The 16,565-nt window shown below is 38.5% G+C and overlaps 1 protein-coding gene across 2 annotated transcripts in view; it reads right to left on the bottom strand.

Moving 5' to 3' along the window:
• Window positions 1-16,565, bottom strand: part of triob (trio Rho guanine nucleotide exchange factor b) — a 67,112-nt gene that overhangs the window by 45,474 nt on the left and 5,073 nt on the right. For both annotated transcript variants that reach the window (XM_037272780.1, XM_037272783.1), the window contains exons 2-4: window positions 15,477-15,530; window positions 1,318-1,392; window positions 226-340 (exon numbers count right to left, since the gene is read on the bottom strand). In XM_037272780.1, the coding sequence (XP_037128675.1) occupies window positions 226-340; window positions 1,318-1,392; window positions 15,477-15,530 (244 nt within the window). The remainder of the gene's footprint in view (window positions 1-225; window positions 341-1,317; window positions 1,393-15,476; window positions 15,531-16,565) is intronic.

Raw genomic sequence — 16,565 nt, forward strand, 5'->3', positions numbered from 1 at the left:
GTCAGAGAAAAGCAAATACTTATTCAATAGTATGGTTACAATCACTATTTCCATGATGCTTTCCACATATGTGAGCCCATAAGAATGGGAACGTACATCTGCTAAAATGTCCATTTTTGTTATCACTGTGAATGTAGTCAACCACCTTTGACAAAGAGGGGTAAATGTTTAGTTGATGGTGCATGTGTAATGTATGTGGGCACACATGCTGTGTGTTATTCTTGCCTTGGGATAGTTGCCAGGTAGGCTACGAGCCTGCGAAGGTCTTCTGCTCGTATTCTATCATGGTTGCTGCGTGCTGGGAAAGTGAGAACAGGACCTCCTCGTCTGTCTCTGCCTCCTGCAGGTAGTTTGGGAGAAATTATTTTATTCTAAATACATTCCAGAATAGTCAGATCCTAGATCACCTATGAAGAACATTAACAATCTATTAATTTGTTAATTACTGCAGTTTTAATGTTCTGTATGTTGGGAAATGTTCTGAACTCCTGTTTTGATGCCAATGTTGGAACGAACTAAATACCTTTGCCTGGAGGAGTTGTGCCCCAGCCAAGGTCTGCATGGATCTAGCGCAAGTTCCCGTAGGTGATGTCATGTTTTTCTTCTTTACACCAAACTATTTTAGGCTCACCAACTGACACTTCGGCTGGCTGCACCAAAGTGGTGCCTCAAGAATAGTGTCAAGACATGATTTATCAACAAATAACGTCCCAGAACTCTCTTTGGTTGATTGATTAAAACGCCCATTGTTACTTTGTACGCTTCCCTATTGTCACAGACCTGAACTCTTCAAATGACATTTATGTATGTCGATAAAGGCTGTGTTATTTTATAAATAGTAAAAATTCCAAAAATACCCCTAGTTATGTCTAATAGAGGAAAATGAACAAAATACATGTATTTTAAAATGTCTGCACTTTAGTGCCTTTGTATTGTAACTAACTTCACATAGACATACAGACAGACGAATGAAGTATAATTCAGCGAGTTAACATGCTGCCCCCCCCACAAAAAAACAAGCTGCATTCTTTTCTTAGACACTTTTTGTCCTTCCCACTGTAAGTTATCATTCGGCATTTGCCTCGTCCCACTTCCTAATTCCACCCCCGGTTGTCAAGGTAACAGAAGCACATTGGACATTGGTCTGACAGGATGAAGGAGGGTTTAGAAGTGGCTCATTTGCATAAAACAGTCATTTCTCAAACACAGGTATATTATAAGAAAAGACAAAACAAAATTATGCAGAAATTATGCATTTAAGCAGCACAGCTACTGTATAATGTTGTATGATGTGATAATCTGATGTATGCGTCTGACCTGAAAGAAAGGCCACCTTCTCCTTGAGGATGGGAAGCACATCAATGGCCTTCATATCTTCATTGCGATGAAATCCTACACAAGGAGCACAAGCAACAAAGTCAAAAAGACAAGGCTGTATTGTGAACAAGAAATGAAAACAACAACAACAGGATAATGACAAATTACATTAATAAGACAATTTTCATTTGGGCCATTGCGATGCGGGCAGTTGAGAATGAGCTCATTATAGTTCCACCTAATTTGCTATTGTAGGCCTGCCAACGCTTAGGCATTATTAGAGAAGGCAAGGTAGATATTTTACTTACACTCACGCCAGTTACAATATTTCTTGAAGCGCATTTAGGGTGATTATCCTGTTGGGGGACACATGATTTGAGACTAAGAACAAGCTTTCTATCACTGGGCAGCAGTTTGCTCCTGAATACTTTGAGCCTTGAAATGTTGTCACCCCCTGTACAGGAACAAAACATCCTGCACTGGATTCAGTGAAACAGACCCAAAGAATATCCAAAGCCACATTGTTGTACTCTACAATTACAATAGTTTATTTGACAAATATAAAATAAATCATTTATATTGGTGGGGTAGTGCTGATCAATTGTTAGGTGCTGTCTTCGTCTCATGATGTCAAAGTGTGAACAGTATAATGAAGATGAGTCTTTAATTACCAACTCTAATTGAACCATATCAGATATTCTTCACAAGCTTCTAGTTTTTCAGAGTACTCTTCAGGCATTACTGGACTTATTCAACATCAAAGATGCAAGTCTCACATTAACTATGAACTCTCATTTTTATGCTCTCAAAAATCATCTTTGATATGTGAACATCTGATATTCCACGTGCAGCACAAAGAATTTGGGTATATACAGTAGAGGCCAAAAAAGATAGGGCCAATGCATCCTGTGAAAACGACACACCGTGGGATGAATTTTAATGACCTAAGTGATCCAAAGTTTTACGAATATTAGGACATGCTATGAAAGTCATTTGTAGTAATTTTTGATGAACTGAAGAGTCTCCATTTAATGCACTCGACATGATCTCACAATTTGTGCCATAAGAAATCTGCCAAATGTGATTATGATGAACAGCGAGTCGGAAAAATAACATACGTGCAACATACAACTCAACAATAAACCGCAGGACTAAAATATTAGCTTCCACACTGTCATTCATGAAATGCCATCATCACTTATGTTTGCACATAGTAACACAAATGTAACAATACAATAACAGCAGCAATCATCTCGCTTCACTTCAAATAAACTCATTAATTAGTCTACCAAGCATGAATCAAACATTTTCAATCACAGACTGCTAGTGCGGAGCACACTCATAATGAGAGCAATCTATTTTACAGACAGTCAGAGCCCCTGTAGTATTACCTACAATTTATAGTCTTGGTCACTGTGGGCGCTTTCTAATATGTAATTTGATGTCGAAGATGAATGGATAGCAGAGAGTGAAGGTATTTTAGCAAAATTCTATAACATGTCCAGCATATAGTTGATAAGCTGAGCACATGACAGGTACCAAATCAGATAGCAACAAAGGTTCTTATAGTTAACGAAAACTAATTATGATACTAAAATTAAAAAAAAATTAAAATGAAATTACGCTTGAAAACTACAATAAGCTAACTACAACAGTCAAAAGTTTTCACTTTTGTCAATCAATTTCAAATTTCAAATTAGTGATTACTGTAGAAGAAAGAAGGCCAACAGTAGTCTGGGAATTAGGTGTTTACTTTGTTACATAATACTTCAACAAAAATCTTCAGATACATGTATGTATGAAGTAATTCTGTCCATCAGACATATTCTACCCTATGTTTTGTTCTCGATCAACAAATACTGTGCCCATATGTCTTAATGCTGTTAACGTTTGATTTGCACATAGGCCAGTACAGTCTCGTGTGCAACCAACTTGAGAAATTATGATAGGTGTGAGGGAAGTAGATAAATTTAAAATTCTAATTGGCTGGTAACTTTAGAGAGCCACCAACCACATTGGCTGGTGAAAAAAAAAAAAAGTTAATTTATAACCCTGATTATAACCTTGGTAACAAAGCAGGAGTGCAGGATGCTTATTCTTCAATTGGAACACACACAAAATTACATATGATTGCATAATTGCATGCAAGCGCACATTCTGCATCATGACAACAATAAAAAAAAAATCTATCGCCCTGGTAACCTAAATCGTACCGCTTAAGCCTGGTTTACCGAGCAGTATATTTTGAGTCAGCTTCATAACACTACTTTTAAGGACTCTCAAAGTATACAATAGAGTATAGTACAATTTGTTTGTCACTTTTAATGGTAACACGGCCATACTTTGGAGGGAAACAGTTTTCAAACTTGTCAATTGCATTAAATTGCAAACATTCCTTGTATTTTATTTTTAAAATCACATTACATCAAGTTCCCAGTGATATGAAATAGATCATTCAAAGGTCAGCCACTGCTCGGTTTTTAGACGTGATGTTCGAGGCAACCTAAAACCGCTGAATACAGAGGGGGAGACAAAATTAAAGCTTACAAGTTGAGGTCACAGAATGAGCGTGGGACTAAACAAGTTCATGGTTGGCTTTAAAATTAGGTCTCAGTAGGATGTCTTGGCTTTGTTTGATATCAAAGTAAAACGGTGCATTGTGAAAACATTTCACATGCAATGGGGGCATAGGAGGAAATTCTCTCAGATTGATGACGCTCAAGCATTCTTCACTTTGGAGTTACAGTTTGAATACTCGAGGCAAAATGTTTAGCCTCTCAATGACACATGCCCATGTAAACATGCACGTATAACTTTCAGGTCTTTTAAATAGGACGCATATTTGAATACGTCCAAGCCGCTTTCACAAGGGGCTCCCACTGTGATTGTGCAGAGTTCTAAGAAAAATATGTTCTTGTCTTTCTGGACAAGAGTGCTAGACCCATTGACCCATTGACCCAGTGCATCATCCCATAGTAGCAACAGCAAGCCCACGCCATTCACGAATGAGCGCATTATCAATGGGTATTTTGCCTCGCAGTAGTTGAAAGATTTCCCTCTGGGGCCTGTTGCTCAGCCTTACCTTCAAATGTATAATAGTTTCGAGTGATGGAATGGTGTGTATATGTCTGCAACTGCCTCTGGTGTGTAAGGATGTTACATCAGGCTAACATGAGGTACACTGAAAGTGTTTACCGTATAAACCAAGTGTGTAATGACCAATTACAAGCTGAATGTTTGTCCCCGGTGTGACAACCATTCACATGTTGCCACTGCGCTGTGAGACAACAGCTATGAGCAAAATGACGGTGTCTCTCAAACTTTATAGTATATTTATCGACACAAATTTTTTGTTATTTAAGTTGAACACCTGTCACCATATCGATGTCTCAATTAAACCACCCCTTTTCAAAAGTGTAGTTGTGTGACCTTCAGCTTCAGCTGGTAGAAGGCCTGAAAACTGTGGTAGGCTCAACTTTCATTGGGTTTCTCATATTGTTGTGACAGTGTGACTTACCGCAAAAATAACACTTCACTACTACCACCGCCCCTCGACCTGGATATAACCCCAAAAACATGGCTATATTACTATGCCACAATAAATGGGATATCAGGGAAATTTGTAGTGATGGAGAGAATCTCACAGTTCTGTATGTAAAAAAGATTCAGATTAAAACCGTAAACCCTTTAGCATTGGACCCTGTGTACTCCATGCAAGCAAAAATACATAATTATAGGTCATGTTTACTGGCACGATTTCAATTCAAAAGCTGCATCAAGAGAAAAGCAGAATGGAGGAAAATTGTTTCACAGATCTAATTATGAGGACAGTGAGGTGTATAATTCAAGCAGTTTCTTTCTTGCATTGTCTCCTAGTAGTCTTTATATAACATGTGGTTTCATGGTGCTACTACAGCTGTTTGTGTTAATTTCACACCTTGGTGAGCCTGATTAACAACCTTTCCTCTGAGCAGAATTAACAAATATCCTAGTTATTCCCATTGGCTTTGCTCTCATCGTAGATGACACGTTGTATCGCTCTCTGTCCCTCCATTTCCATAGTTAATGTTCCCCTCGGCCTCACTATTGGCAACCGTCTGCATCACTCACTTAATGCTTTCTTATTTAAGAAACCTTGAGTCCGGGGTCAACAGTAGCTCAATAAGCCTGACAATATTACACACTAGTCTTTTAGGCAGACATCTTAATAGCATTCATTCAATTTCAAGGGAAATGGAAATTATGGATTCAGGAAATAATACCTGGTGAGGTAAGTGCTCTAAGTAGTGTGAGGCAGTTTGTGTCTAAGAAGGAAAGAGTTGTCGTCTCGAGTTGGTGATTATGTACAGCACTTTCAATCCTTTTTATATACCAATATAAAGGACTTGAAATCTAGCAAATCCAGATGAAATCTGGACTTGAAATCTGGCAAAGCCAAGTGAAAACAGTTGGTACAGCCAGAAATCTCTCTCTCTCTCTCTCTCTCTCTCTTTTTTTTTTTTTTAACTTACAGTAACCCTTATCTTATGCTCAAATAATTACAACTTTACAATTGCTACAATGTGCTTCACACAAAAGATTCAGATTTGGCTGGGTCTTCTATAAGAGTTTGCATAGCAATGTGCTGGATATTTTCTTACAATTTAAAGCACCACAGACATTTGTAAAAACACATTCTATTTATACAACTGCATTTTGCAGTCCAGGGATCCTGCAGATTGCAGCGGGTCCACACTTTGTATTTAATTCCATCATCTTGTCAGTCACTTTCATATCGTTAAGACAAAAATAAACCACTAAGACTCTTGCAGTTATCCGCAATGAGTAGTAAGCTCCGTGATTTGCTGCACTTGCCAAATGAGTTCCCAAGTAGAAGTTGCAACCGATGCATCATTTAGGCCATCTGTGTCAGTGTTTTCCACTAATGCACAGCACATGCTCAAAGGCCTGGCAAATAATATGCGTGCCTTTAAATAATGCAGCATAGGACATGTAATGGCACCATGTACTGTATTGATATGCCTACTCACATTCCACAATTTTCATATTCAGCCAGCTAGGTGAAAATATCATAACACAGTTTATATGGACACACATAGCAACTCCCATAATGACACAATAAAAGATAGATACATAATAATAATTTATGACGTCTTCAAAACGTGTAACAAGAAGTATTGTCTCGCATGTTAGGGAGTATCTTTCAAGCAAGCAAATAAGTGAGTGGAAAAAAATAAAATAAAACAAAAAGAGAAATGCTTTACCTGAGAGTCTGATCAGGACTTTCCCGGCTTGGGCATATTGCCAGCTGTGGTTGTCCAACACCGCCATTGACAAACAAAATTATCCAAAATCCAAGCTGCAACTGCAACACGCTACACGTTATTCAGTTCTCTCATGACTAGCATCCAAAGCAGTTTTTTCACCCTAGCTGTAACATAGTTGCATGGCAAGAAGGGATCCATACAAAAGCAGAGCCATATATCGACGAACGTCCTGTCACCCATTGAGCGGCAAAAATGCAAAGGCACTGCCAGCTCCCTTTTTTGCTGACACAACTGGCTTTTCTTTGCCTCGTCCCCCCATGTCAGCATCCCCTCCCCAAGACAAGATTTAGTAAGAACGAATGCTTTGCATTAAACAGTGTCTCCCCTCAAAAGGAGCTAGTCCCAAAAACGACAGAGAGAAGTAAGCCAGCCAAATGCAGTTGTTACTGTTGGATTTACGTCTGAAATAGGCTTAAATAATGATTGGTTATAATCCTCCGTATGCTCTCTCTACTAACATTAAAAACCGTAATATCGGTTTTGGCCACTGTTGACTTATCTCAGAACAAACATGTCAGACTTTCAGCTTCAATTTGGAGCATAACAAGCCTCAAATTAATAGTCTGCTTCCACATTATTTTTAGAATCACAAGGAGCATGTGTACTGCGGACACAAAGTTGTCTATTATATCATCTTGACATCACTTAACCACTAAGAAAGTGCAAAAAAATCTCATAAAAGAATTAACAGAGCCATTTTTATTCCCCCGGTTATATGCGTGCCAATTTTTTTTCCAATACTTTAAAATGAATCCCAACTTTCACAAAACAGTGTTGCTTACTATTTGCTAAACTTTTTTTCCAACTGAGATTACAGAACAAACAGTTAATCAGAGTTTGTTTTTCCTCCAAAAGGACTGGAACCGTTATCAGTCATGGGGAAAATAAGAAAATAACCGTCTGATTTACTAAAACTGCAAAACTGGTGCACACTGTGAACTTTAATCTACTAACCGGGGAGCCAGGCGCACTCATGATTGGGAAATTCACAGAATTTCTGGGCATTTCATTTTTTGTGGTCTTTTAGGATCATATGCAAATAGAATTAGCATATGAAAATTGAATAATTAGCATATACAAATAGAATGATTATGTGCAATTTCATTTGCAAAACCTAAGATGCTGAGTTTGCATCCTTAATTGGCGTGTTGGAAAGACAGGTGAAATTGACACCTCTGTGGGTAACCATAACAAGGACTGAGAGCTGGCCCTTGTGCGACACATCAGCGCTAGAAAAGAGGGAACAAGGTCTTTTTCAGCACTGATTATGCATGTGCAAGTATCTGTTTTTAAGAACTCAATTGAAACACACAGTGCAGCCAGCTGAGTTGCATAAAAACACATCAATGCAGGAGACAAAGCGGCATGGGGGTTGGACTTTGTACAGCTCAAGGAACACCATTCATCAGCTTCCTCAATCCAAACTATCCTCAATCCGCTGATTGTACCACCACACAACAAAACGCAGCCACCAAGCCACAGTGCACCAAATAAAACTTGACAGACAGGGTGCACAAGGGAGAGAAGTGTGTTTGTGTCGGTTTGTGTTTGTGTACATCTTCCCTGCAAGAGCTGCCTCAGAGCGCAGGGGAGGAAATAGGAAGTTTAAAGAATGGCTTAGAAATAACAGCACATCAGCGACCCGGACCAGATGGGAGGTGAACTGATGACATGAAATAAAATGTGGAGTTAAGTGAAGAGGGGATAAACAGAAAGCTTCTTTGCAGGATATATTAGACAGGGACTAAATTGAATCAGGATTGGTTGGTTAAATTAATTAAAAAATGTTGGTTTTTGAAAGCAGGGATTCAAAACAGGGATGGACAACTTAGATGTTTGATTCAAAACGTTTTATCTTCGTCCCCCTAAGAGCCAGAATGTGTTACACACCGAGTGCCATCGTGCTATTGCGTATTGTTGTATGTAAAGCAAAAACATGTCATCCAGAAAAACATCTGAGTCTATACATTATTATCAAATCGGTCAAGAAATGCATTTACCTAAGGTGACAAAATTGTACAGGATCTTATTCTTTCAAATGGTAGAGAAACAAAATTGTACAGGATCTTATTCTTTCAAATGGTAGAGAAACTGTGCAGTAAGCAAAAATTACTCACAAGCGCAAACTGCTGCTAAGCGACTGCTTTTGTTTAACTTCTACAGAGACACTTAGAAAAAAAAATTCTCATTGATGATAAACAGCGAGTCCCTGCGGTTTATGTTCCAACAAACTGAAAGAAACCAAAAACATGACTGAATCCAATTTTCTGTGTGTGTGCGTGCGTGCGTGTGTGTGTTGTGAGCCTGCTTACATGTTTTACATTAAAATCAAGTCTGCTTATGTGCCTCTTTGTTTTCTAATTTCACTCTCCATTGGTAATTTTCTTTTCCCTTACTTTTTCTCTTTTCTCTCAGCCCCACGACTACCAAAGCAGCAGCTACTGTCCTGCATGCTTCCCTCCTCTCTGCTTCGATTCCTCTGTGAATGGATTCTCACTAGACTTGTCCTCTACAAAGGCTGCTGTCCTGTTGCGTAAACACCCAGCAGACAGGGAACTACAGGCCATGGCTACATAGCTGGTCTCCAGCCAGGAGGCAGTCAGTGGATGCAACAGCTCTGGAGCGTTGCTACAGCTCTGAAAACAACAGGCTAAAGCAAACAGGCTTGGTGGACAGAATATCTGCATGCATAAACGCACGTGTGCGTGCGTGCACACGCCATCCTAAGGTAATGTAATGCAAAAGGGACTGATCCATAGATGAAGAAATATGACAACGCATTTGCACTAAATTACATAGATGAGTCCCCTCAAACTACTGGATTAAATTGGTCAATAAGATTCCCCGTGGGACATGTGTTTGCAACTTTTAATTTCTGAAAATGTATAATTTTTAACTATAAAAAAAATTCTGCTTATTTTTAGATACATTCCTGAAGCTTTGTATGCTATTGTGCTTGTGCTCTCTGTTGGTTCTGATTACTACAGCGACTGCTTTCTTTCACTCAGCCTGTAGGGGTCACTGAAATATTTTTTTTCTGATGAGGACTTCATTGTTTTTATCTGGCAGAAACAAATGCAAAGTGTTCATATGTTGGACAAGCAATGATTTATTATCAACATGTTGGAAACGTTTGACCTAAAGTATCTGAGAGTGATGGACAGCATGTGATGTTAGTTTTACTCTTGAAAATCAGCTGAGCTCCACAATTTGATGGTTCATTTGACATTAAATTGATATTGTTAAAATGTTATTTTGTGAATATTTATAAACGTTACAACATTATTTTACTGATTTATCAAGAACCATGTTTGAATACATGCATTGACTAAAGGGCATTTTTTTTGCAAGAGAAAACACATTTTCTTTTTATCTCAAGAAAGAAAGGTACAGTATTTTATTTTTGGTTCGGTATCGGAGCGATCAAGCCAATACCAGAAGAGAAGAAAGTAACAAACAACAAAACTTGCTTTGAATAATTTCATTATTTCTGTCCTCTATAAAAACAAATCAATTAAAATTGCAAAGTAGATTTTTGTGAAACAAATTAAGATTATATTTCAATGCAGTATCATCTGAATTGCATCCTAACGAGATCCCGCCAATTGTTTGTCCTCGTGTATGTCCACCACGAGTCAGCAAAACAGTTTGTTTCCAATAACAAGGCCAGCAACAGCCATTATTAATTTGCATTTGCAAGGGGGATTCAGGTGCAGTGTTTTTGTTTAAGACGAGCTCAGCTCCATCATATACTATACTAGCAAGAAAGAAGGCTTTGTCTCTACAACTGAGCACAACAAACCAAAAATAGAGAGTAGTAACACTGTCGAGAGAAGGCTCTCTCAAGTGCAGAGTTTTTTGTAACAAACAAATCCCAATATGATAAAAATAGAACTTTACAGTGACACTTACAAGAAGCTGCAGAGATGACGTAGATGGACATGTTACCTGCTGCTCATCTCTATTTATGAACACAGTTGACAAACGAAAGGAGCAGCAAAGAAATTCTGCATCAGGTCCACCCATATATGAGAATCTACTCAAGTACTGCATTTCATGTATCCCAGCGAGAATCCACAGATTTTTTCACCCACCATAATGTCTTCACCGTCAAGCATGAACAAAATTAGAGAATCCCATTTTGCAAATCAAAGTATTTTTCCCCACATGAGAGTGCACATAAACATTGCTTGAAATCATATTGGGGGGAAACCAAATATATCCATAACAATCCACTGCCGCATTATGCAGGCTCTCTTCCTGTCCTATAATTGAAAAAATATCAGTCATGAATATAACTCCTGTACATAAATCCGAAAAGATCCATCGATTTTTCAGTGTTCCTGCAGCCATGCATGCAAGCATCCTTATTTAATATCGCTCACATCAAAGAGCAAACAGCATGCATTCAACTTGCCCCCACCCTTTAAACGTAGCCCATCCCCCAGTTGCCATCCCCCAGATGCGATTGGGCGGACAGTAGGTGAGAGGCCACTGGTGATTGAGCTGGGGGGTTGTGGCAGAACCCTTGCTTTCTATGCATCAATGCTTTCCAGGAAAAGAGCAGGTCCGAGGCAGTGATGGAGGTCTTAAAGATGACGATGAGGGAAACAGAAATAGTTCTGGGTGGAGGAGGAGGTGGCACAAAAGTGAAGAAAGAGCATAATAGACTAAAATGTTTAAATTGTGTCCTATGATAACAACAGCGGACTTATAATGCTTTATAATTTAAATGACATCGTTGTCAGCAATGATGATGATGAGTACCATGGTGATGCTGTTGGTAGGGCAGAAGATTTTACTTCAGGGGAAATGCGATTCGGAGCAGATGGACCTAATTAGCATGCAGCATGGTATGTTTATTTATTGTGAGTGGCCACAAGTTTGGATCTGTGTGTGGTTTGTCTGTTAATGTGTTTTTTTTTTTTATTAATATATTATGTTGTCTGCCTCAGGCTTGATGCTTGGTCATGTGCCCTATAAAGCCCTCCCCCCTTGTAGACACAACCAAATGTTGCATAAGACTCGACAATGTCACATCTGTAGTAGTAATTGAATATGTACGGGCTGTTTAGTTTAAGGGTGTAATAAAATACAAATTTCAAAGAAACCAATTTTCTATTCAAGTATTGTGAGTGATACTTGGGGTACGCATGACCAATGATTCGATTAGTGATTGTGGAGAATTCTGACCATGGTGTTGATTTGTCTTGAAGAAGTTATGCGGTCGCTCTTGAGCAGTACTTGGCTGCAACCAGCTAAGGCACTGTTGATTCAGTTTGAATCAGTGTCTGTATCAAGAAAAATACATTTGACCCCTGCTCTTTATGGGCAAGAGGGAACAGGCCAGCCCAGGAATAGCGAATATCCATGTATTACTGACGACCATTGAAATGTATTGGAAAAAATATATATAAATAAAATATTTTTTCCAAACCTTGAAAACCCAAACTCCAAATGATGTGTCAAAAAACTGCTGATAAATGTTCAATATAGCCCGACCTGGCTTCTATAAGAAGAATGCAACGGCAAAAATCTCATAGTGGACCACTTCCTCTACTGCTTAAAAAGTGTACGTGCATACACTACAGTATGAGTGGTCATGCCAGTCTGTTTGCCTGCCTGCTGTGCACATGTTTAGTATTCAAAGCCCGAATTCAATAGGAACCACAGAGCGATGCGGTTACAGATGAGAAACACAGCTACGGAACTGAATTAAACTGAACAAAAACACATGGAAGAGGAATTAAGAGAAGGAGGCGGGAAGTATACCTTTGACCTTTCATATCCAGAAAATGGAAGTGAAAAGAAATATGCTAAATAGGATATTGCAAGCAATACAAAAAGATCAGAATCATCCTGAGTGAAAGGGCATTTGACTACTGTTGCAGATTATCTGGGTTTGAGAGCCAAACCATATCTGGGGGAGTGTCCAAACATTTACTCTGAGCACGCTTAGTCTGTAAATCCATATGTGGGCCAACTGGGACAATCTGCATTTCGTGTGTGAGAGTGTGGGTGCCTATATATGTGTGTGCATGTGCAGACATTACCATGAAGCAACCATTAACACTGGATTCAAACTTTGATCTTCGAAAAAACAAAAAAAAAATCTGGATACCAAATGTGGTAGTTAATACAAAAACAAGTTTGTGCGCACTAGAAAAGTAAGCATTCATCAACACTAACATCTAATTTTGCAGTTTTGTAAAACTACGCTGCATCATACTAAAACCTTTACTTTACTAAAACCATACTTTTGACGGTAATAAAATAACAGCAACAAATTACAAACACCTCCCAGTACAAAGCCTTAAAGCTCGACACAGCTGGAAATCACAATCACAGAAATAAACAAAAAAATAAATAGAAAAATTGTCAAATGTTTTTGATTAAACTCTATAATTGGATTTCAAGCTGATAATGTCGCCTTGCCTGTGGTTATATATTAGTAGTGATCTAGTTACGGTGTTAAAAATGTCAGAAATTGTAAAACTGTAAGTTTTTGTAGTTACTGGTGATTACATTATTATTTTTAAAAAGGGTAGTCAGTAATTCCATTCATTATGTAACACTTTTAATGATGTGCAGCACCGACAGGAAACAGACGTTTAACCCAAGGCCTTCCTTACTGTTGCTAAAAAAAAAAAAAAAAACAGCTCAAACAATGGATGAACATGTCTTGTTTCTGGAGTGTGATCACACTGAAGGGAAGAGCCTATAATCAAGTTTAATATATTATTCTTTCCTGTTTTTTTTTTTACCACTCTGAGAGCACATGCTGTCCGCAACAACAAGCTCACATAAGCAAGGTGCGTCGTGTTACAAGATTCTCAGTTAATGCCTTAAAGCACACTTGCAAATTCATGAAGTGTTTTGAAAAATAAGAAGGCTGGAAAACAGGATGCATTCAGTTGAGGTTGTGTCATATCCTGATTGACGGAACAATAAAGTGTCCAAACCAGCAGTCTCCCACAGCAAAGGGAGAAAAAAAAAGAGGAAAATATACAAATTTATTGTGATTAGTGAAGTTGAGTTTCCACGTTAATAATTGCTTCGCACTCACGCCACATTCTGCAAGCAAATGCGCGGAAGTTTAGTCTTTGGCTAGCAGTATAAACTGTATGCATTATTTGACTTTTTCTAGAAAAATATATATCGCTATTTGCGATCTGCCATTCCTTTAAATACATTACAGTTAAAATTCTCGTTTTTAAAAAAAATAAGCGACTTTTTGTATTTTGTTCCTTGTGAACCAAAATTTGACTTTAAAGCCATGGTATGCGTCGTAATTTCAGCTCAAATGATACACAAAAGTTCCTTGACAGAAATCTGTGCAGCTCCTCCAGCATTTTATTTGATATTCTACAACATATTTATACATTATTTCCTCGGCCCTTCATGTATAGGTTAAGGCCCTCTTTAGCTGTACCTGGTCTGTAGAAGTCTACTGTAGATTAGCTAAATTTACACTTAATTTTCCCCACACACTATTGTACTGCAATGTTGTTGCCTCAAATTCAGTGTGAAAAGGTCATGAATATATGTATTATCTGAATTTAAATACAGAAATCCATCTTTTTTTTTCATTGCATTTTCGATTTCTTTGTGTGTCTTGGCATGTGAAGAAATTGACAATAAAGCAGACTTTGACTTTGACTTTTTGACTCTGGATGAAATTCAAGAGGGTTGGGCAAAGGGTGAGCACGGGTTTTGCCTGGCACATTCAAACGCTTCCTATTAACACCCCTTTTAAATCCTGGCAACTGAGAGTAATAGGCCAGACTGTCAGTTGAAAAAGGTCTTGTGAAATGTTTATCCCTGGATGACCCAATTGGAAACATCAGGACAAAACTGTGTAAACCACATGGCCCTCACTGGGCTAAAGACAACACTACTGATGTCTGTTAGATAGGCTGTCTGCTGCCTCTGTCTGCACTGTGGCCACTCTGCTGTTGGATGAATGAATGAATGAATGAATGAATGAATGAATGAATGAATGAATGAATGAATGAATGAATGAATATACTGCACTACTGCGCACGTGTCAACAATTTCAACATGGGAAAGCATGTTGCTCCCCAGTTTATGGCAAGAAAATTCAGATTGCAATGACTACCTCTACCTCTTTTTCTTTTGTATGATGGATGGCCTCTTAAGATTTATTATAAAAAATAAATTGAAAAAATGCAGGCACTGCAAAAATAAATTTGAGAACTAATGATATGGCAGACTTCTACTATACCGTTTTTGATGAAGAAACGTTTTGTGAACTGTTCATTCCAAAATTAGAGGAATATTGTAATTAACATAATGATAATAATACTAATAATAAACAAATATTTACCGATATATATATATATATACTATATATACACCAATAAAACAACTACAACTTCTCTTACGATTGCATGAAATGAATGGCAATATTTCATTATTCTAATTTCTAGTTCCTGATTGTAAAACTGCCACAATAGGACGGCCGATACGTCGCATCGTGAAATAAATCTGGTGTCGGCACAGATACCTGGTATTGAAACAGACACCTGGTATCGGCACAGATACCTGGCATCGGCACAGATACCTGGCATCGGCACAGATACCTGGCATCGGCACAGATACCTGGTATCGGCACAGATACATGGTATCGCCCATTCATAGTATGCATATATTTTGCAGTATGCTCTGTTTGATGTTAAACGAATTAGCATAAGTACAATCCTTTTTGCAATCACTAATACAATGAACATAAGGCATATACAGTCAGTTGAAATAGAACGCACATTCTGCCAATTGGCTCACAACGACAGTGAGACAACCAGCGAATCGTACCTGAGGTCTGACCAGGTCCATCCAGTTTAGATTCACATTTTGGAAGCGAGAAATCTAGAAAGAAAGAAGAAAGATTAAAACTTGTGGTTTGAAGACAGTGAATACAACTAAACCTGTCTCGCAGTTTATAATAATAGAGTAAGAATGATATTTAGTATCGCTTTTAAAAGTTTACAATGTTTCTTGGGGTGCGATTGGTGTTTTCTGTATCAACATGAACTTCAGTCAAACACCAAAGACATGTTTTATTTAGTCAAACAAGCCAAACACTGACAAACTCTGTTTCTGGGTCACGTCAGTAGATAACAGTAAGAGAAAGCCAGGGATGAGGGGTCAGCTTAGGTCGGTCTCTGCCTCAGCTTCACCCAGCTGTCTCTCGAAAAAGAACAGCATGGCATATGCTTTCGGATTACAGCAAGCACCTGTTCACTTCCTGTACGTTTCATTTTTTGCAGGAAGACAGGTCCAATGGGAAGATAAGTAAAATCTTACCTTGCAAGGTGTGTGGAAATTAAAATAAGCAGCAATGCTGCTTGGCTCTAAGCCTGAAAGATGTTTAGGATGCTCAATCGTGCATTACTTTGTGGGCAATTACTATATGCATGTAATCTATTTCAGTCATTCTGCAAGCCTAAATGGTAGGATGCCAAGTTTGATCCTCAATCCGATGCTGGGAAGGCCGAGCAGCAGTTTAGCCTCTCTAAACCAGAAGAGCAGTGGGCTGGCAATGTTCACGCCACACGGATCAAAGCCTGCTGCTGTCTTCAAAGTAAAGGGGAATGTTGTGTGCACACTTGAGTGGGAGAGAGCACCGTTTGTGTTGGACAGGCCATGCACAGCTGTTTAGAAGACAAATAGTCTGGTGCGGTGGACAAGCTCACACATGCAGTGAATGTAAATGCACTATAAGATGAGTGTAGAGGTGTCAAAATTAATCGGTTAATCGACAACAAATTGATTATCAAAATCATCGCTTCATATTGTCGAAAACGAGTAATTGTTTAGAACCAGAAGTAAACACAATATAGTAAAGATGAAGCTGGCATGTAGATGGTAAAATTCAGGAATGATAATATGGAGGTGACCCAT

The sequence above is a fragment of the Syngnathus acus genome, chromosome 16 (assembly GCF_901709675.1).
Source record: "Syngnathus acus chromosome 16, fSynAcu1.2, whole genome shotgun sequence".
Lineage (NCBI taxonomy): Eukaryota > Metazoa > Chordata > Actinopteri > Syngnathiformes > Syngnathidae > Syngnathus > Syngnathus acus.